A 23,462-nucleotide genomic window follows, 5' to 3' on the forward strand; every position below is an offset into this window, starting at 1 on the left:
AGTTAAGGCACGTGAAGATTACACTGTGAAACAAATCGTTATCTAGGTAACTAGATCAATCTAACTGCGCAGATTAAACAGCTAACAGATACAGCAAAACACCGCTGTGCTCCGGAACAGGAAGTGATACAATACCGCAGTGAGCGCCAACCACCAGTAGAGGCAAGCAAGAGCCCGTACAGTCAGTCTAATCAGACAGGCTCATGTACAGTCAGTCTAATCAGACAGCAGACAGGCTCATGTAGACACTAATGAAACAAACCAGACAAGTAACAGACAGGTCACAGACAGGCTCACGTTCCACAGCAGAGCTCCACAGATGTGTTTCTGTCTGTGGGGTTTTCCAGCAGCTCGGACACTGGCAGTGAGACAGAAACCACCCTGACTGGGTCGGGATAAACCTGGACACAGGAGAGACGGAGCCTTTACATGAGAACGTCATTATTAGCACAAGATACACACAATCCTGATTCCTGACGTGTCCTCAGTTACTAGTGGTTAGAAAATAATTCACCACTTCATCATTAATATGCAGATATATGCAAACAACCCAGACAGCTTGTGTACTCCATACGGAGTACCTATGGTGGAAGTATCAAGTGCCATGTATGTGTCATTAATGAGTCATGGTGATCACAAGAACCCCCCCAACACACACACACACACACACACACACACACACACACACACACACACACACACACACACACACACACACACACACACACACACACACACACACACACACACACTTCATTGTGGTGGTTCAGCTCCAGTTCCTTTTCAAATCTGACCACAAACTGAAATATAAATTAAAAGCCTCTCAGTTTTTGAGGAAGACTCTTATTTAAGGCCCGGTCACATGGCACTTAATGAAGAGCAACAAAGCCCAAACAAAACAAGAAATATGGATTTTCGTTGACATTGTTTAACCTTTGTTCCTGCAGCTGGCGCTTCGTCAGGATTTTTAAACTGTTGAAAAATATGAAACAGCAAAAAAGTTGTATAATTTCCGCTGGTACTTGAAGGCAGCGGCAGCTCCTGTGTGCGCTTATTATTTTTTTATTAAATATAACAATATGAGAGTAGGAATGACAATCCAGGCTTTCTGTACATTTGACAACAGGTAGATGATTCAGATGATTATATAAGAGCTGTTCTGGAAGGAAGAATTCACGTTGTGGATCAGCTGCAGCTGGTGGAAATAACCGCACACACGGACTGATCAATTTACTGCTCTGATATATTCAGTCATCTTTACACTTATATTTATTCCCCCTTTTTACAGTTTTCTGTTCTAAATCTATATATGGCTTAGTAACGTAATACAGTGATACAGCAGTGACCACAGCACACCAGAGGATCTATTATTTTAACTGGAGAAAGACGTAGCCTCCCAGCAGGAGCGTGTCGACAGTGAGGATTCTGATGATGATGGAGATGATCCCTCTTTTTCTGGATGAGGAATCAGAGCAGGTGGTCCACTGACGTGCACATAGATCTCCACAGCTTCTGTTTGCAGTTTCTCCAGGACTCAGGTGCTATGAGCTCCGTCCCACCGCCGAGTCCTGGAACACAGAGATGCAGACACACACTGCTCCAGCTGTGGCTCCAGGCACGTTTCACTTAAAACGTCGAGATCAACGTCAGCTTCAGTTTCGTTTAGTTCCTCTTTCATCCACTTTGCGCTCATGATTCGCAGGTTATTCAGCGATAAAGCTCGTTCGTCCACCTTTTCTCAATGAACTGTGACATTTTTTTATTTTTTCCCTTCATTCAGGAATTGTTGGGTGCCATGTGACTGGCCCATAAGATGCTTTTATTGTGAAAAACTCAAAACGGTTAATGATGCTTTGCTCAGCAGCACTTCAGCAGGACTGATGAGATGCCATCAAAGAGGCTCACTGACCTCATCGACTGTCCGCAGCCCGGTGATGGATCTCGCTTGCTGCAGAGGAAGCTCTTGACTGTAGACGACATGATTGGCTGAGATGATGTCATTGACGCAGTTCTCAACCTGCTGCAGCTGAGACACGCTGAGGGAGTCCTAAGATGGGGACGGGGACAGGGAAAGAAGCCAGTGACACACTGTCCTGGGACAGTTTAATTTACAATGTGAACAACTGTCAAATATCACGGCAACAAATTTATAACAATTTTAACACAAAAATATTGTACGTATTCTTCACTTTTACCTGAGGCCATCAAATCTGGCCATCAGGTATTGCAAAGGCTTTTTGCCCGCCTGTGTGTGAGTCTGTCTGTCTGTCGGTGCTGCCAGAGTCTCCAAATTCACAGGGAACATTCTTAGGACACAAACCATGGACAAGTGTTCGGTTTTTGTTTTGAGTGGCAGGGGTGACAGCCAATCAGTCAGGTGGTGCCGTGACATCAGCGGCAGGTCTCTCTAAAAAACGCTTCATGTGTATATAACCTCTATGTCATTTATTATGTAAAACGTCGCGAGAAATAAACACTTCTAAAACTGAAGAGGCTGTTTTTGGAACCTGATAACACCGCTGGAGTGATTCACAAGACATCTCACAATTACTTCCGCTCTTGTCAAAAGCTCACAAACAGAAATATTGTTTATCATCGATTGATTGATAGAGGGGCTTTACTGAACATGTACAAATTGTAAGTAAAAACAATAGGATCTTCATAATTAAAGAACAATAAATGTGTGTGTGTATGTGACCCCCATCCGCCCTTCCCGATCAGCCTACAACATCCGACTTAAAGCCAACCGACAAATTCTATCAGGAAGGGCCGACCACCAAAACAACACAAAGACAGACAAGAACGAGAGACAAGCGGTGAAGACAATAACTGTGAAGTGATGAAAAGTGAGACACTGAGGAGACGGGGCGCCAACGGTATGACTTACCAGGACAAACCACCACACACAAACAAACTTTGCTTAATTTATGACCACCCCTGAAAAATGTCAGCGAGCTATTGTATAAATAAATACACACGTTTCCTGAGTAGTGTCTCAGGTGTCGCTGCCTCAGTGGTCAAACACTGCAGCCGTGTTAAGTGCATTAAATTTTTCTGGGTCTGTTGAAAAGTAACTTAAACCCGGTTAGAACTGCACAATATAATCAGGATTTTGTTTCCTCCCATATTGATCGAGTTCGATATTTATCACAATATATAATTTGATGAAACTGCCAATGCTGACTGAAGCCTGAATCACACATATTAGATTAAAATAATATTAGCTCAAGCCATTTTGTAGTTTAAAAGTGATGTTGCCAGTGCAGGTGCAATATACCCACATACAAATCCTACAACCATAAAACACAGCAGCCAATCACATCTACTGCTCACAGCCCACCAAAACAATCTCATGACATCATACAGTCTCTGGACTGTGCACCTCCGGGTTGTGTTTCCAGTTAAACCCACCTAATGGAGCAGAAACCAGACAAAATAAAATTCAAACACCACAGACAGCATCTGGCAACACTGTGTGAACAGTCCCTGAGGGGAAACAACTCCCCGTCCTGGTTCTCAGTGACCGTCTTCAATCTGCACTAAAAATTTCAACAAGTTTTTTTCCTGATTTGTTTTCTTTTCTTGTTTAGAGACAGAGGGGAAAAAAAACCCTGTTATTTTTTTCTGCACTTTCAAAGAGTCCATCATTGTTCTGGTGTACAGAATTACACGTGCAAAGTCCTTAAAAGAAAAACTGTCAGGTGACCGCCGCTAACTGACATCCAGAGTAACGGATATTTGTGGATCCTCTGGAACGTGCTCCTGGCGTGCTGAATCAGCGAATCGAGGCTACACGCATGTCAGACAAACCTTGGTACTGAAGTCAAAGCGCAGATGGACATGGTCCAGGTGGGACCCCCTCTGCTGCACCGACGGACCGAGGACAGACTGCAGAGCGAAGTTCAGCAAGTGTGTGGACGTGTGGTTCACCATGCAGGACAGTCTGTAGACCTGAGACGGGGACAAGAGGACAGTCAGCACGAGGACACGCCAACAACAGCGAGGAGTCATTCAAAGATCAGCTGACATGAGTATTGATTATTCATGGATCTAAATGTGCGCGTCAGCGTTTGTGACTCCAAGTGGGGACAGGTGTCTAAAAGGACGCTGAAGCGGGTGGACTGTGGTCACCTGGTCCAAATGGAGCTGAACTCTGTCTCCAGTCCTTAGGCCTCCAGCTGCAGTGACGTGGTGGACCACATAACCGCCTGCCGCCGTCATCGCCTCCACAGGATAGATCACATCCTGACAAAGATCAACAAACCTTTGTTTTGTCCCTCCCACATTTTCCCATGGTGCATTGTACCTCACAGCTGTCAGCTGACCTCGAGTCCTTCCCGGGTGAAGTAACCCTGATCATGTGACTGCCCACCCTGCTCGGCGTAGAAACAAGTTTGGTCCAAGATGACGGCGCATCGTTGACCCTCAGTGACCTCAGAAACCAAAGAATGACCGTCGTACAGAGCGACAACCGTCGCACGGCATGATGGGAACTCTGAGGCAAGAAAATAACATGTCAGTGCTAAAGTATCAAAATATCCAGACAACAACTGTGGAACCACCTTTGAGCCTGGATGACAACTACCCAGTACTTTCAGTACTTTCATTTATTCAATGTCTCCAAAGGAGCAACGAGCTGTACAGCAATCGGAATACAGAAAAGACAGAATAAAAAGAAAAGAAAAGAAAAACAAACCAAACATTCAGTACACAAGGGGGACACAGTACAGACCTGGATCAATGGAAATGGAACCGAGTTACCTAACGCGATTTGCCATCAACCCTATGTACCTGCTTCTCTCCTCTGGTCAGCATTCAGAACAGAGATAGCCACAGGCACAAAGGAGTGCTTATATCTGTTACTCCTCAATGTAGGAAACCTAAGCCTCGCTCCAGATGGCATATAACAAAATTCACCATGGAGAGGGTGGGCCAGATCAGGTAAGATCCTCTGAGCCTTCCTCCTCACCTGTCTGGAAAACAAGTCAGACAGTGAGGTCTGCTGGGCCCCCAAGATCTTGCTGCACAATTTTACAATGTTGTGAAGTGGCTTCCTTGCTTTAATGCTGAGATTTCCGTACCGGCACATCATCGAAAAAGTTAAAACCGATAAACACAAGATTTATAAAATAGGGTCATTATTGTTCTATTCACTTGAAAACAAACACCCAGGAAGACATCCGGCACATCTGCACCTTTCAAAAGTAACCATCTGTGAAACGGGGGCACGTCCTTGACCTTCTCACTTGTTGAGGTCCTCATCTCTCAAAGTTGAATGTGTAGTCTCAGAACCAAGATGCAGCTGATCGACTTGTCAGGTTTGAAGCCAGATTACCTGCCTTGTGATCTGGACTAAATCCAATCAAGAATAATCTTTACAATCCATCATTGGTCAAGTGTCACTCCTGGAAATAAAAAAAGTCTCCTTCAATATCACTTCCTCTGAAGGATGATGAAAAAACATCAAAAAAATAAAAACATCAATAGAACAGAACAGAGCCTTTAATGTGTTTCTTTTTGAGTGTATTTGCTTCTTTTTCTTTTAAATGGTAAAAGCGGTGGGTGTTTATAAAGCTTTACCTCTGCCGACACCCTTTCGGCCGCACAAAACTCTGAAATTGTTTTAGATTTTTGTTTTACAAGCTTTTTTTGTTAAGTATGTTTGTGCCGACTAAACTCATTCAATTCATTCATTCATCTTAGAACTGCTGTGGCTCCGAGTAGAAAAACAAAGGAGAAGCAGATACTTTTTAATACTGTAACTTAGAACCGAAGAAGGTTTTCTGGACAAAGAGCAAAATGTTTTCAAAGAACTAAAGAAGTCCAGTCAACTGGATTCAACCTACTTGGACACGTCCAAGAAAGAAACATTACGTTAAAACACCTTTTCCTCTTCCAGTTACTCAAACAGCAAGTTCTAGAGGAAATACCTGACCCAGGTCTGGTCTACAGGCAAAGGGATTTCAAACCTGGAAGATCTGAGTCCTGGTACCGTACCGTACTGGCCCTGCTGCAGTCTGTACTGGTACTTGTGGCTGTCATCAGTGTGAGGAACCCCAAGATGTTGCAGCTCCGCCAGACTCAGGACATCGATCGTCATGAGACCCCGGAGCCCAGACTGGGTGTCTGACGCCACCTGTCACACACAAAGTCAACAAAAAACAGCTTCTGTCATGTTTGATTGCATGTGTTTGTCTCTGTGTTCTAGTTCTGCTTCACAGACAGAACTTGCTGGATCATCAACCTCCCAGCCCCCAGCTCAGCACAATATCTTCAGTATGCTCGCAGAGCAGGACAAGTCCAGCAGAGTACAAGTGCAGCCACATCTCCAGGGGTGTGAGTGGCAGACTGGAAAAAGAGGAAGCGAGGCGGTTGCAGGGACATGCTCACTGGAACATCTTTCTAACTAAGGGCACCTTGATACTTGCATGGATTAGATCCCTGCACTGGCCCGTAAACCAGGGCTGTGAAGTGAAAATGGTAAAACCTGAAGAAAATTTGCAGGGAATGAAGCTGGGGGTTTAGGGCCCACTGGGCCCCAGAAACCAAAGTAACTTTGTATCAAATGATACATTTTCAACATCTCCTGGAAGAAAAAAAAAATCTCAAAAGTAGTGCATATTTAAATGAGCCTAGATTCAACCTTTCATTTGAACCATCAATGATCATGTTGAAATAAGAGAATATGATGTGGAAGTAGGACCTGGAATGATTTTCCTTTTAATTGTAAACCAAATTATGCATCAACTCAGAACAATTAAACTACATGAAATTCATGGAGACTGAAAAGACTGTTACAGCTTCTCAAAAACCATAATATTTTGAAAATCATGGTAAAATATCAATAACATACCTTTATAGTAAAAAAAAATAAAGTCACTGATATTCTTGTGTGAATTCCTGTTTAAATGGCACAATGTCTATTTTTCAGTGAGAGGAAAAAAGATGCAGGACGATTTCCTGGTTCTTTTATCTTTCAGATGTGTTCATGAAGATATTCATTGCTGACTTTAAACTCAAGCCAGCGCCAATTCCAGATTCTTGATTCCTTATCCAACTTTTTGAGACTGTCTTTCTTGACATCCTCCCTCTGTACGATGTCCCTCCGTAACACAGACATACCGCAGAATTCTTCTTTTAAAAACTTGGTAGCTGTAAAACTATGCGATGCCCACTTGCTACTTTTAGCTTAAGAACAGCATCTTTAACTGAACACAAGACAGAAGATAAACAAGAGCAGATGAAACAGAAGCAGCACAGAATGACACACAGACGACAGCCTCACTGCAGCAACCAGTCCCGCTGCACGAGGACTGTCCTAACAGCCATGCTTTGAGAGACGCATTTTACTCCGTGGAATTCCGCGGCTCTATATAACTTGTACGATGTTGTAAAAAAGAATGCTTTGCAATAACCATTCTCCTAACTCATGCCGATCACAATTACAGACCACTGGCAGAGTTCAACACTAACCCCAACGAAATCTTTTTTTAATTTCATGTCACTTGCATGAACTACTCATGAACATCCATCCATCCATTTTTTCCACTTTATCCGGAGTTGGGTCGTGGGGGCAGCAGCTCAAGCAAAGCCGCCCAGACCTCCCGATCCACACACACCTCCCCCAGCTCCTCTGGGGGAACCCCAAGGTGTTCCCAAGCCAGCCGAAAGATGTAGTCCCTCCAGCGTGTCCTGGGTCTTCCCCGGGGCCTCCTCCCAATGGGACGTGCAGGGAACACCTCTCCAGCGAGGCGTCCAGGGGGCATCTGGAAAAGATGGCCGAGCCACCTCAACTGACTCCTTTCGATGTGGAGGAGCAGCGGCTCGACTCCGAGCTTCTCACCCTATCTCTAAGGGAGCGCCCAACCACCCTGTGGAGGAAACTCATCTTGGCCGCTTGTACTCGCGATCTCGTTCTTTTGGTCATGAGCCAAATCTCATGACCATAGGTCAGGATTGGAACGTAGATCGATCGGTAAATCAAGAGCTTTGCCCCCCTACTCAGCTCTCCACTACTACCACTACTCATGAACATTTAATTTAATTTAACATTGCGCAACCTATTCGAAAACACTGCATGTCACCGCGCGCAGGGCATCTGAACAATTATGATTAGTCTGGCGAGAAGCCAGGCTAACAAGACCCGCCGCCATGTCAGAGATATTTTGTTAATAACCAACAACAAATCCAGCCGAATCAGTGCGACTCTGAATGACCATTTCAGGCCCTTTGATTCTGTATTCTCTCACACAAATGATCTTCTGTGGAGTAAATGTTGATTTTACAGAGATCTGAATGCGCACTAATCATTTCATTATTAGTCTTATGATTTTGTAATCTTACTGGCGGTCAGCTGACGGTAACGGTGCTTGCTGCGCTCCATTTGACTGCAGTGAGCATTCAATAGGTGGCGTCAGCCATCAAAATCTGACATCTATGACACAGGATTTGAAGAGTAATTTTTAAAATGTCCTTTCTGTGTGGGGTTTGTCTGTGTGTGTCCCTGTGTCAGACTGACGTCCTGTCCAGGGTGAACCCACCTCAGACTCCATGACTACTGGGATAGGCTCCGCCCCTGTGAGCCTTAATTGTAGTAAGCGGTTGAAGATGAGCGAGTGAGCAAAATAATTTGGACATTGGTCGGAAAACCTCTGATTCAAGTCTTCTGCTGGAGCTAAACTGTGGCTGTGCTTCAGTGTGGTGGTGTAGCGCCACCTTCTGGCTGCTTGTGATCAGCTGCTGCAGCTCCTGCTGGTCCACTCGAAGCCCCGTGTCCTCCAGTATCAGATCCACCAGGTCCAAAGGGAAACCCAGGTCCCTGTGCAAAGACCAGGCCACCGTCACTGCAAAGACACAACACCCTGGATTAGACCTGATCCACACCAAAGATAAAACCCACATCTGGACCAGAAAAGAAAAGGAAACCCTTTCTCCAAGGTTGGATTGGGGGGGGGGGGGGTCCCTTAAAAAATACACTCCCCTTTGCCCCTTGTGATACACAGACTCCGCCTGGCTTTCCAGTCCAGCTTGTGATCCAGATGCACACCCAGGAATGTGTGGTTAGAAACCACCTCCACCTCGGTGCCTCCGAGGGCAACAGGTGCTGCATGGACCACTCTGCCCCACCTAAAATCCACAATCATCTCCTTAGTTTTTCCGGTGCTGAGGCTAAGTTGATTGTGCTCACTCCAGGTGACAAACTCCCCAATGGTTCCTCTGTACTCCTCCTCGTCTTGTCCCTGAATCAGACCGACAACTGCTGTGTCATTGGAGAATTTCTGGAGGAAGCAGTTGTTGGTGTTATGCTTGAAATCTGCAGTGTAGATGGTGTAGAGGAATGGTGCCAATACTGTTCCCTGTGGCGCCCCTGTGCTACTCAGGATGGAATCTGAGACAAAACTCTGGAGATGCACAAACCACGGCCTGTGGGATAGATAGTCCACACACCACTGGACCACTGATGCATCCACCTCAATTCTCATCTTCTCAGCCAGCAGCACAGGACGGACAGTATGGAATGCACTTGTGAAGTCAAAACACATCAACCTCACAGAAGCATCAGGTGTATCCAGATGTGCAGAGGTCCTGTGCAGCATATAGATGAGTGCATCATCCACACTAATATTCAGTTGGTAGGCAAACTGTAGGACATCCATGTGAGGTGCTACAGTGGTCCTGATGAGGGGAGGATCAGCCTCTCCAACACCTTCATCACATGTGAAGTGAGGGCTTCAGGCCTACTGTCCTTATTTTCAGTAGGTTGACTTTTCTTTGGCAGAGGGACCAAGTAAGATGTCTTCCACAGCTTGGGGACCTTCTGTAAGTGCAGGCTCATATTATACAGATCTGATAAAATCCCAAACAGTTCAGCAGAGCAAGTCTTCAACAGCTTCGGGCTGATTTTGTCCGGTCCCACTGCTTTCCCCGGCTTCAGTCGGTCCAACTCCCTCTTGACCTGAGCTGGACAGAGAATCAGTGATGTCCCTGCCGGAAGAGGCGAGGAGCCTGGACCCTGAACAGCTAGTGAGGGTGGACTGAATGGAGGAGGAAAACACTGAATGGGGAGCTGGCTGTAGGTCAGAGTGGGAGGACTGTGGGGGCTGTGCTTGAGTGGGACGGTCAAATCTGTTGAAAAATCTCTTGAGATCATCAACTAGATTTTGGTCATCATCAGACAAAACCCCCCCTGTTTCATACCTGTAATCTTCCTCATACCAGCCCACACCTGCCCAGCTCCATCCTGCTGCAGCTACTGCTCCAACTTGGAGCTTGAAGCTTTTCTTTTCTTTACCCTCCTTCAGCTCCACCTTCACTTCCTGCTGGACTTCTCTGACTTTGTCCCTGTCACACATTCTAAAAGCATGTTTCTTCTCATTTATAAGAGCTCTCAGGTTGCTGGTAATCCATGGTCTGTTATCTGAATAGCAGTGAAGGGCTTTTCAGAACAAAAGTTGATCTAATGTGTTACACGTTCTGTTGTATCATTTCTACACACCTCACTAAAAAGGTCCCAGTCAGTTGTCCAAAACAACACTTGAGGGCTTGAACTGCCTCCAGGTTCCAGCGTCTGGATGTTCTGGTGGTGACAGGCAGCCTTTTAACTACAGGCAAGTAAGAGGGAGCGAGGTGAACCATGTCATGATCAGATCGATCAACAGGGGGCAGTGCAGTACATGTATACGCTTCTTTGACGTTACAGTAAAGCAGATCGAACGTCTTGTCCCCTCGTGTGTGACGATCCACAAATTGTCTAAACGTGGGCAAAATCTTAGTCAGAGAGACATGATTAAAATATCCTGACATAAGAAACACTGCATCAGGATACTTTTCCTGAAGTCTGACGATAGTCACACGTACTGTGTCACAGAGCACATCAGCTGACGGGGAGAAGTCAACAACAACGGCCCCCACCACAGTGAACTCCCACACCAGGCAAAACACGATTTCCATCACAAAAGCACTGCAGAAGGATGTGTCCTGCCAAGAGACGGCAACAAACACACACCAAACACCCACAAACACACACTAAACACACACACACACACTATGAGGTCTGTCCAAAAAGTAACGGACCTTTTTACTTTTTTCAAAAACTATATGGATTTGAATCACGTGTGATTGCATCAGCCAAGCTTGAACCTTCGTGTGCATGCGTGAGTTTTTTCACGCCTGTCGGTTGCGTCATTCGCCTGTGGGCAGGCTTTGAGTGAGCACTGGTCCACCCCTCCCGTCGGATTTTCATTGTCAGTGAAATGGCTGAGCGACTGCCGCTTTGCTCCATGAAATTTTTTTCAGAAACTGTTAGACAGCCAGTTGGAAACCATTCGGAAGATTCAGACGGATTTCGGTGAAGATTCTGTCGGCGTCACACGGATTAAGCAGTGTTAAAACCTTTTTAAAGACAGCCCACAGCGGCAGGGGGCACCCGGCGCACCGAGTGGCCATCGACAGGCTGGAATGACCAGATCATTTCCAAACTGAACGCTGTGTTGATCCGGGACGTCGTCTGACTACTAGAGAAATCGCAGAAGAGTTGGACATCAGCACTTTTGCGGCACATTCCACTGTTACAGGAGATTTTGTAATGAAAGACGTGCGGAGGAATTCGCGCGTCGGCACGGAGCAGCTCAGGACGCGCAGCAAAAAAACACCTCCGTGTTGGAAGTCTCACAGGACATGTTGTGGCATGTCCAGCTGTTACACAATTTCTTGGATACTCACTCGACTGAAAAGCCATCGAAAGCCGTCTGAATCTTCCGAATCGTTTCCAACACGGAGGTTTTTTTTTTTTTTTGTGCGCCATGAGTGGCTCCGTGCCGACCAGCGACATCTTCCACACATCTTTATTACAAAATCTCCTGTAACAGTGGAATGTGCCACAAAAGTGCTATGTCCAGCTCTGTTGCCATTTCTGTGGTAGTCACATGATGTCCCGGATCAACACAGCATTCAGTTTGGAAATGATCTGGTCGTTCCAGCCTGTCGATGGCCGCTCGGCGCGCCGCGCGCCCTCCGCCACTGTGGGCCGTCTTTAAAAAGGTTTTAACACTGCTTAATCTGTGTGACGCCGACAGAATCTTCACCGAAATCCATCTGAATCTTTCGAATGGTTTCCAACTGGCTGTCTAACAGTTTCTGAAAAAAATTTCATGGAGCAAAGCGGCAGTCGCTCAGCCATTTCACTGACAATAAAAATCCGACGAGGGGACTGGACCACTCCTCACTCAAAGCCTGCCCACAGGCGAATGACGCAACCGACAGGCGTGAAAAAACTCACGCATGCGCATGAAGGTTCAAGCTTGGCTGATGCAATCACACGTGATTCAAATCCATATGGTTTTTGAAAAAAATAAAAAGGTCCGTTACTTTTTGGACAGACCTCGTAAGCACCTGCACACACACACTAAGCACCCGCACACATTAAACACCCCCACCCCACACACACTAAACTTGAGCACACACACACACACTAAACACAAAAGGGACTTGTTCTAGCGGGGGCTGGTGATCCTCCTCACCAACTCAAACTGATTAATCTCCAACCTGCCTGTGGGCAGATGGGAGCTGTGGCTCAGAGGAGGAACTGACCAGGAAAAACTCCCTGCTTGTAGTCGAGTGTGTTCAGAGTGCGCTGGATCAGCCTGCTGCCCTGCTGCAAGGACGACAGGAACTGAGCCTCGTTCTCATTGATTATATCCATGATCTGCAAGGAAACAAAACAAACCAATGGACATGAAACATGGTTCAACCAGGATTTTCAGATGCCAGTTTGGATAAAGACAGAATGATTTCCTGTAAACAGGAAGCACCATATCAAAATGCTAACTTGCATCCCGCCCAACCCATGACCAATACGGACTCCATCTGGACCATGACGCTATGGATCAGGTCTTCCCATCTGCAATCAGTGATAAAATACACTCCACCCATTTACAGGCAAGAATGATTGTCGTAGCAACAAGGGGTAACCCTAAACCTGACAAAGCGAGACTGAAAAACAATTAGAAAGCTAAGTAAGCAGACAGAGATGGCTCTGGACAAGGAGGCATTTGTTAGAGAAATCTATGATTGGGTGACTCACTGACTGTGGTCTAGTGACCCTCGACCTGCTTTCAAAGAAATCAAAGTGCAGGGATGGTGGCCAAGTGGTTAAGTGTGCTTGTTTCTAGTGCAGAAGGTTCCCAGTTTGAAACCATCCCTGCCCATTCTCTGTGTAATATGGAGTTGCATCAGGAAGGGCATCCGGCATTAAACTTGTGCCAAATCAACCTGCAGATCCATGTTGGACCTGCTGCAGCGACCCTGAGTGGGACCACCCAAAGGGATTTACTTGCTCTGTTCCTGCAAACCTACACCTCATATCAAAGCAGTTATGACAGAGGATGGGGGACGGTTCAGTCCTGACAGATGGATGCTTCTGCTGTACCGTCACACTGGATCAGCTACTTTGAGCAGTTTTATCAGCCTGATCCTCCTGCTGGGATTTGAGACATCTCCAGTGCTAGGGTTCTTGTAGCTGGACAATTACAAGAGATGGTGACGTCTGTGACTACTTTGAGTGGTCCTGCTGTGCCAAAGATTCTTTATTCTCAAAAGGATGAAGAAATAATGGACCATCCATAATTCTGAGATGGCTACATCACAGCAGGACCACTGAGAGCCATAACGGATGCAAGTTTCACGGGACTGCCCAGATGTCAACTGTGAACCAACAAATGTTTGTGAGATCACAAAACATGGAGGTGGGGATCTTCTGTCCCACTCCGAAAAGGCTAACTACAGCATTGTTTGATGACTCAGCGGTCTGACCCACGTCTGGCTTTGCACCCGAGAATGCTAAGGCTAGCTCCATACGCTCAAAAGTTCACACAGCTTCAGTCACAAGAAACCTAAGTGAAACTGCCGAGTCATGTTCTGAGATGCACACTCACCCGGTGGGCTTCACTGTGGACTTCAGGATACACGTCACCCTGGCAACCAGGAAAGCAAGCTGTCAATCAGCCAGTAAGATTCATAACAGCCAGCTAGGCTACGCTAACCCAGCTAGCAGCATGACGAGCGAGCGCTCTGTGCATTTTTAATGAACACCGAATATGATCATATTACATATCACATGCTCGCTGTGCACGTGAGGTGAACGTCTTTTAACTCGCATCCCTTTGTAGTGGCTCAAACTCCAGTTTGATTTTACCAAAAGTTACCTGACCCATGGGTGCTGGTGAGAAAAATTTTTTTGACTGAACATTTTTTGGCTGTGGACGGTTTGTGCAGCGCAAACGGTACGGGGGGGGGGGTCCAGGGGCATCCCGGATTTTTTTTTTTTTTTTTTTTTTTTTTTTTTTTTTTTTTTTTTAAATGGTGCATTTTGGTGCATTCTGGGGAATTCTGGAAACACAATTCCTAATTAGAGAAATCACTTTTTCTCTTTAATTTCTCAATTATTTTTTCAATTAATCTTTTTTTTTTTGCTGTTTTTAATTACACGTGAGTTTTGCCATTATTTCTTTAAGTGAGTTATTATTAAAAGGCCTTTATCATGCAAGATCAACATTTGAGCTTGTAATAAAGTTATGTTATATTCTCGTCAAAAACATACCTGGAGTGTTTTTTGTTTTACTTTAGACATACATACATCACAAAGAGATTTCCATCAGGTTTAGATGCCGACAGCAACTATCTCAACCACTGACAACATATTACAGCAAGAGTCCACAAAAGTATTTTAAAGGCCTGACTAAAGCGTAATAGCAATTGAGAACTGACGGAAATGACGGAAAATGAATTTCAATTTTGATGGATTTCCGTCATTTGACGGAGAACTAGCACCCACGCTGACTTCAGTACATAGTACAAGCAACCACATCTAGACCCCGTGGTTCCCCACAGATCACCATCCTAGTATCTTAATATTAGAACTGGGTACTGTAGTCTCATTTGAGGGTGGGTGAAATGAAAGAACATATGATGCAAAAATTGTACTTCCGGGGACAGCCCCATGATCATTATTTACATTAAATCTTGCTAAAACTTACTGACATGACCTCTCCCAACAGAATAGTACACCATCTTTCCGTGTGAAGTGATACTATGTCTGTGTTGCACACTAGCGGGCTGTCCCAGGAAGGGGTCAAATCCCGCGATATCATGCAGGGGTTCAACTGAGACTGAAATTGCCCCATCCGCCCTTTTCAGGTTTCAAATCCCGCAAAACCTCAGAGAGGTCGCCGCGCTGTGAGATCTCAGTAACAGTGAGAACTGCATTGAGACGCTCTGATCACGCTGCACTTTAACCGCTGCACACAGACAACACCATTAACATCGCAACATAAAACTATTTTTATATTGTGCCTAAAACTCTCATGAATATATTCTCTGGGTTTATAGACGTTGTTATTGTGTTTATTTTATGTAAACATGTGAGAATCACAGTCTGTCTCTCTGTTATTTTCAATGGGAGCTGCTGTGAGCTACAGTCACTTCCTGTTCATGTCGGAAAGTGAAGTTTGCTGTTTAACGTCTTGATTATTGTTCTTTACAACACTGTTTGTCCTCGGTGCACAAAAAACGGTGCAAAAAAAAAACAAACAAAAAAAAAAAAACACAAACAAATACACGGGGAATGACCCCACTTGGTTTCTTGAGGGTTAATGGTTAAACAAGTCAGTGGCATGAAAAGGAAAAGACACGATTTCCATCAGAAGGAAACTCAGAAAACCTTTATTTCCCCCCATTATGCAGTCAGAAGAATTATGGGAAACGTACCAATATTTGGGCAACAGTGGGAACCAGGCTAGCCAGCGCTCCCTGAGGAGCCTTCAGGAGATCAACAGAGAAACGAACTGCCCGCCGTAAAATCCTCCTCAACACCAGCCTAAGACAGGAAAGGGTTAACATCACCAGGGAGACAGTTCTGGACTCTAGGTGTCCTGAAGCAAACAAAGACTCACTCAGGTCCTGACATGCCAGGGTAAACACCATCACCGATACAAATTGCCAGAGTGCGAATGTGGTCTGCCACCACACGATACGCCATGTCCACCTTCCCCTCATCAGACACACCCGTCCTGCCCTGGTAGGACCCAACACCAGATCGCTGAGGAGGACAAACAGCATCATGAATACCACAGCGTTGTACCTGGTGCCACGCTTCAACTAATCTACTGCATTGGTTTAGAGGTTTTTGTACCTGATGGATCGCAGCGAGCAGGGGGCTGAACAGGTCGGTATCATAGTTGGATCTCTTGCCCTGCAGGATGCTCACTAGTCTCTCCAGTCCCATGCCGGTGTCCACACTGAACTGTGGAAGGAGGCGAAGACTGTGGTCTGCTTCCCTGACAAACACAGTCACAGACCTTTATGCTGCATTTACACATAACGACGACAAGTCACGAATGCCACCAAGTACACATTCTGGGCCACTGATCACAAATGTGATGATTCGGGGCAGAAGCGTCAGGAGTCCTCAGGAACTGTTGCAACATGTTACCATGCGAAACGATTAATGGCACGTATCGCTGGCGAATTATCAGGAATTATATAACAGCTGAGTGGATCCTTGTCATTTCATTGGTGCTTTGTATGTCACATGACATGGATTATTTGTCCCATTTGTGTTGCACTGCATTTAGAGTGCAAATTTGATTCCATACATTTGGTACCATTGCACTCTATACACACACACACGCACACACATGCAGACGCACGCACACGGCTGTAAGCCACCTGGAGGCATGAAGAGCTGTTCAGATTAAAAGCTGACATGATTTTTGGCTGGACTAAGGAACCACACAAAGTCTTTTTTATTATTATTATTAATATTAATATGGAAGTACGAAGTCAGTGCACAGCATCACTGGACTACACATCATAATTTGGACTCCTATTTAAAGTTTGTGTTGGAATTCAGCACCAGTGGAACACCAAAATGTAAGTCCCTTTTTTCAACGAGTTCCTTTTTCAACGAGGCGTTGAATGGTTTGTTCCAGCTTTCACCAAATTAAATATTCATTCCATTGAACACATAAATATTCATTATTTGCATACCATTACGGACGATTAATAATAATGTTCTGTGCTGTTGCGCACCATAATGTTCTGTCACATTGTGAATCAGGCAAATTGTCTCCAAATACACCCCATGTTCATCGTACCGTCAGCAGATGAATCCACAGCAGAACAACTTTGTGACTGCATGCTTAGTTGGGCTCTGTACCGTGGAGTGGTGCAGAAAGGAGGAGGAGGAAAGAGCCGGATGTGTGGCTGCACGCAGCTCTCCTCTGGCTCAGACTCCTTCTCTCGAACATCAGGCACAACAGCGGGTGGAACACCTGAAGGAGCGCGTTGAGGAGCATTGGAACGAGACTTGGCGTGACTGTCCTCCTGCAAACTGCAGCAATGGAACTGAACGCGGTGCAGCAGGGTTTAATTGTGTGCACGTGAGAGAAATGGCATGTAGTGAAATGTGACACCGCATTACAATTTCTGTCAAAACTTGACAGTTTCCATGTCAATTCGTAACAACACATGACAGTTTGGGCTCCAAGAACCATCACAGGAACCACTACGAACGCTGTCACGCTCTATTAAGGATCATCGCTCATCAAGACGTATCACAACACGCTCAATTGCGACCTCCACGACATGAGACAAAATGAGGGTGGTGTGTGACATTCGTGGAAGATTTTTTGACAGGCAAAAACATGCTCCATGAAATCACGAATATCACGCACCGACACACACTGTTAAGAAACCTATTCAGACGCATTAAGTCACGTTAAGAATGTCAGGAATGTGCCAAGAATGATGCAAATATGACATTGTAACGCATCCTGCCTATGTGTAAACGCTGCATTAGACTGGAGCCTGACTGGACTGGGTTTAACAGTCACATACGGATTTAAAGAGTCTCATTTGGTTTAAGGCGCGTCGGCCTGGTACCGGCACGTGGCTTAAGGCGCGTCGGCCTGGTACCGGCACGTGGCTTAATGCATGCAGTTACAGTTTCATGCGAGTAAATCAGCTGCATATTCAGCTCTGAGGTTCTGGATTCTGCAGCTCGTATTAGTCTGTTAAGACGTCAAATCAGCCAAAAATGAATAGAGACGGGCTCACTGCTCTTCACGGGCTCCTCTGAGCCACTGCAACTACGCAGGAACACGTCTCAATTACTCACGCGACTCACATTCACTCACGTTCCCAAGGCAGCGTTTTGTGTTGGACTTAGATCCACGCAGTGATAATACCAGCAGCGGTACTGGGCCACCTTACTGGTGTCAACAGTCACGTAAGGGTTTAACGTGTCTGAAAGGTGCTGATATCAATCAATCAATCAATTTTTTTTTATATAGCGCCAAATCACAACAAACAGTTGCCCCAAGGCGCCTTATACTGCAAGGCAAGGCCATACAATAATTATGTAAAACCCCAACGGTCAAAACGACCCCCTGTGAGCAAGCACTTGGCTACAGTGGGAAGGAAAAACTCCCTTTTAACAGGAAGAAACCTCCAGCAGAACCAGGCTCAGGGAGGGGCAGTCTTCTGCTGGGACTGGTTGGGGCTGAGGGAGAGAACCAGGAAAAAGACATGCTGTGGAGGGGAGCAGAGATCGATCACTAATGATTAAATGCAGAGTGGTGCATACAGAGCAAAAGAGAAAGAAACAGTGCATCGTGGGAACCCCCCAGCAGTCTAAGTCTATAGCAGCATAACTAAGGGATGGTTCAGGGTCACCTGATCCAGCCCTAACTATAAGCTTTAGCAAAAAGGAAAGTTTTAAGCCTAATCTTAAAAGTAGAGAGGGTGTCTGTCTCCCTGATCTGAATTGGGAGCTGGTTCCACAGGAGAGGAGCCTGAAAGCTGAAGGCTCTGCCTCCCATTCTACTCTTACAAACCCTAGGAACTACAAGTAAGCCTGCAGTCTGAGAGCGAAGCGCTCTATTGGGGTGATATGGTACTACGAGGTCCCTAAGATAAGATGGGACCTGATTATTCAAAACCTTATAAGTAAGAAGAAGAATTTTAAATTCTATTCTAGAATTAACAGGAAGCCAATGAAGAGAGGCCAATATATGCATGTTAATCAACCTGTTGTACTGCATAAAGACCAGGTTCCAGACCTCCACCACATCAGGACAATCTGCATTCACAAGTGAGGCAGCATTTCGACCTCCAACGTGGTCATAGTGGATCTCAGTACAGGGACCGCAGGGGCCTGAGTCCCCCATCTCCCAGAAGTTAGTACTCAGACCACATGGCAGGAGGTGAGCTGGAGGAACTCTGTGGAAGATACATTCAGTCAGCTGATCCCACCTCAAAGACACACCCACTTCCTTGGCCTGAATTTCAGATATACAGTGGATCAAGTACTAATTTGATCCACTGTCGATTTTGCAAGTTTTCCCACCTACAAGGAATGTAGAGGTCTATCATAAGTACACTTCAACTGTGAGAGACAGAAACGGAAAAAAAAGGTAAATAAATGGTATTTACCTTTTTTTTAAATCTTTTAAAAAATGTAAATGATTTTTAAAATATCATTTTAAAAATTATTAAAAATCACAACTGTTTGATTTTTAAATAATTAGCATTTTATTGCCTGAAATAAGTATTTGATCACCTACCAACCAGCAAGAATTCTGTCTCTCACAGACTTGTTAATTTTTCTTTAAGAAGCCCTCTTATTCTGCACTCTTTACCTGTATTAATTGCACCTGTTTGAACTTGTTACCTGTATAAAAGACACCTGTTCACACACTCAATCAATCACACCTCAACCTGTCCACCACTTCATGGGGTCAGGATGATTCTGAGAAAGCTCAGAACTACACAGGAGGACCTGGTCAATGACCTGAAGAGAGCTGGGACCACAGTCACAAAGATTACATTAGTAACACATGATGCTGTCACGGTTTAAAATCCTGCAGGGCAGCAAGGTCCACCGGCTCAAGCCAGCACATGTCCAGACCTGTTTGAAGTTCACCAGTGACCATCTGGATGATCCAGAGGAGGCATGGGAGAAGGTCATGTGGTCAGATGAGACCAGAATAGAACTTTTTGGAATCAACTCCACTTACCATGTTTAGAGGATGAGAACAACCCCAAGAAAACCATCCCAACCGTGAAGCATGGGGGTGGAAACATCATACTCTGGGGGTGCTCTTCTGCAAAGGGGACAGGACGACTGCACCGTATTGAAGGGAGGATGGATGGGGTCATGTATTGTGAGATTTTGGCAAACAACCTCCTTCCCTCAGTAAGAGCATTGAAGATGGGTCATGGCTGGGTCTTCCAGCATGACAATGACCCCAAACACACAGCCAGGGAAACACCGTAAGAAGCATTTCAATGTCCTGGAGTGGCCTGGCCAGTCTCCAGACCTGAACTCAATAGAAAATCTTTGGAGGGAGCTGAAATTCCAAATCTGAAAGATTTGGAGAAGATCTGTATGGAGGAGTGGACCAAAATCCCTGCTGCAGTGTGTGAAAACTTGGTCAAGAACTACAGGAAACGTCTGAACTCTGCAATTGCAAACAAAGGCTACTGTACCATATATTAACATTGATTTTCACAGGGGGTCAAATACCTATTTGCAGCAGTAACATACAAATAAATTAAAAAAAAATCATATTGTGATTTATGGATTTTTTTTTTTTTTTTAGATTATGTCTCTCACAGTGGACATGCACCTAAGATGAAAATTTCAGACCCCTCCATGATATTAAGGTCTGTTTTTCTATTGGATCAAATACTTATTTTATGCAATAAAATGAAAATTAATTATTTAAAAATCAATACAATGTGATTTTCTGGATTTTGTTTTTTTTTTTTTTAGATTCTGTCTCTCACAATTGAAGTGAACCTATGATAAACCTACAGACCTCTACATTCTTTGTAGGTGGGAAAACTTGCAAAATGGACAGTGGATCAAAGACTTATTTGCCTGACTGTATGCAAACGCACCCGATATCCAGCCAGATCTGACGAGTCTCCTCATCAGCCAGTAAAGCAGACGCAGCATCTCCAGCAAAATATGATATGTAGAGTCTGTCGGCGGGTATCCCATAATGCTCTGTGAGGAGGCTCCAGGCCATGGAACATGCTTGCTCCTGGATACACAGTCACAGACACAAAGTGACACGTGGCTCAGGACACGTATCAGGATTTAGGTGCATCAAGACATTTAGAAGGAGTAGGAGGGCGGGAGGTGGGGGGGTTCAGTGATCCTGATCAGAGCCAATCACAGTCATTGAAAGAAAAAAAAAAAAAAAAAACTTGAATCGACCCTGAACATACAGAGTAGAAGTTGACATCTTTCTGGCTGATTCCTGACTTTCTGGTTCTGTTGTCTTTACTGTATTGTTTGGTTGCAGTGAAAAACTTAATGTCATGTGACTTCCTGAAATGATGCTCATTGGTTCTTCTCCACACAGACATTCAGCCGGATCATCTCTTTGCTGACTCCAACTCCAGCACTTCAGCTGCTGGACGTCTCGGACCTATATTACTGCACACTCATTTGACTTCCTGTCCACGCTGAGACTTCATGTTCCTTTCTGTGCTCTGCGTTCCCTAAAGGCAGGCCCACTCTGTGTTCCAAAGGTGAAAAAGAAGTCAGCAGGCCACAGGGCTTTTTCTACCTGAGATAAGTATGATTCTGATTTAAAACTCTTCTGTTCTCTTTAACTGAGAGTTGGCTGTTGCTGATTCGTGTTTCTTCCTACAGCTAATGATGACTGTTAGTCCTACTGGGTTTGGATTTCAGAGTGTAGGCTGCTTCATAGAATCAAAAGATCAGTACTGTTCATGAGGATGTTCAAACTAGTTCTGTATCCTTTCCTAAGTCCAATCCCTCTGTCCTTCTTCACTCCATCCTTGTCTCTCTGGGATGACCAAACAGTTTGTGATCTCTGGGTTAGTAAGGTTAGACCTTACTTGTGTGACGCACCTTGAGGCAGCTTTGTTGTGATTTGGCACTATATAAAATTAAAAAAATGAAATAAATTGAAATTTAGTGTCCCAGAAATAAAAACTGAAACAGAGTCAGATCAGACAACAGACACACAATTAAAACCCCACCTGCCTGTGACCTTGAAAAGCAGGTGGAGGTCACAGCATGAAGTTTTACGTTGACAGAAATGTTGTGATAACCAGCAAACATCAACAAACAAACAAACAAACTCCATCACTTTGTCCTCTTCACCTTGAAGTAATCTCCGAACGACCAGTTTCCAAGCATCTCGAAGAAGGTGTGGTGGTAAACATCTCTGCCCACATCGTCCAGGTCATTGTGCTTGCCGCCAGCTCGAACACATTTCTGTGTGTTGACCACGCGCCGGTATGACGCCATCTCGCTGCGAGGGTCCACCGTGCCCAAGAAGATCGGCTTAAACTGAACAAACAGGGAACCCAGAACAACACTCTTAGATCCTGAAGTGTCCATGAACACATCACCAGTGAGACTTAAAATACTAATTCATAACTTTAAAAAGTGAAATTGTGTGTGTTTCTTTGGAAAATACTTTTATGGCTTTTATCCCTGACCGGACAGAGGGAGGACAGGATGACACTGTCCTCAATCAGACCACAATAACTTGAACAAAACTGAACTTATTTTCACCATATTTCAAGCAGACACCAAAACATTTGTCTATCTGGGATGACGTCAACTTCAATCATGATCAGGTGCTGCAGGACTTTCTAAGGACCATCCACTGTGAACATTCATTCATTTTCTCCTGCTGATCTGGGTGCGGGTCGCGTTGGCAGCAGACCGAGCAGCTCATCCTCGGCCAAGTCCTCCACGTCTTCCTGGGGGAATGCCAACATAATCCCAAATCAGATGGGAAAAGTAATCCCTTTGGCATGGTCTGGGTCTTGAAAGAAGAAAAGCACAAAATGCACACCAAAAAAGTCTTACTTGAGGTGCAGATGAAGAAGCAGTAGACTCAAAATTACAAAATACAGCATCGCACACTCCTGTTGCAGATGTTACAATTTTTTAAGATAATGTTTTGGCCTGTAGCCTTCATCAGGTCATTTTCTTTTCTTCGAATAATGAACGGAGAAGCCCAGGTGTTTTCAGGCCTGTCCTTAATGAGGGGGTGGATCCCAGACAATCACACCCAGTGTGATTTAAAAACTACAGAAATATATTTACAATACAATTCATTTACATACACAATACAATGTACAGAGACATTTTATAGAAAACATCTTAAATCAAAATCAATGTTTAGTCCATGAGGGGACAGAGTCTTAAGGTGGTAGATCAGTAATGTTGTCCTTCAGAGAGGAGAACTTCCACGTTCCCACCTCTAGGGGGCAGTTTTACCAGTTCAATGCCAATGTATCTCATGAATGAGGAGACTGGATGTTTTATTTGATGTTTTCAAAGAGCAACCCCCTGGTGGTGGACAAAAGAGGAAGAAACCTTAGAGACAGACTTGTTCATTCATATCTTCCTC

General features: G+C 44.9%; 1 protein-coding gene across 1 annotated transcript in view; it reads right to left on the bottom strand.

Annotated features, from left to right (window-relative positions):
* Positions 1-23,462, bottom strand: part of aars2 (alanyl-tRNA synthetase 2, mitochondrial (putative)) — a 79,261-nt gene that overhangs the window by 43,787 nt on the left and 12,012 nt on the right. The window contains exons 2-16 of the mRNA XM_034188431.1: positions 22,199-22,387; positions 20,959-21,104; positions 19,084-19,275; positions 16,187-16,331; positions 15,948-16,093; positions 15,763-15,871; positions 13,932-13,970; positions 12,589-12,703; positions 8,716-8,843; positions 5,998-6,136; positions 4,326-4,495; positions 4,132-4,245; positions 3,811-3,951; positions 1,910-2,047; positions 298-401 (exon numbers count right to left, since the gene is read on the bottom strand). Coding sequence (XP_034044322.1) covers positions 298-401; positions 1,910-2,047; positions 3,811-3,951; positions 4,132-4,245; positions 4,326-4,495; positions 5,998-6,136; positions 8,716-8,843; positions 12,589-12,703; positions 13,932-13,970; positions 15,763-15,871; positions 15,948-16,093; positions 16,187-16,331; positions 19,084-19,275; positions 20,959-21,104; positions 22,199-22,387 — 2,015 coding nt within the window. The remainder of the gene's footprint in view (positions 1-297; positions 402-1,909; positions 2,048-3,810; positions 3,952-4,131; positions 4,246-4,325; positions 4,496-5,997; positions 6,137-8,715; positions 8,844-12,588; positions 12,704-13,931; positions 13,971-15,762; positions 15,872-15,947; positions 16,094-16,186; positions 16,332-19,083; positions 19,276-20,958; positions 21,105-22,198; positions 22,388-23,462) is intronic.

The sequence above is a fragment of the Thalassophryne amazonica genome, chromosome 15 (assembly GCF_902500255.1).
Source record: "Thalassophryne amazonica chromosome 15, fThaAma1.1, whole genome shotgun sequence".
NCBI lineage: Eukaryota > Metazoa > Chordata > Actinopteri > Batrachoidiformes > Batrachoididae > Thalassophryne > Thalassophryne amazonica.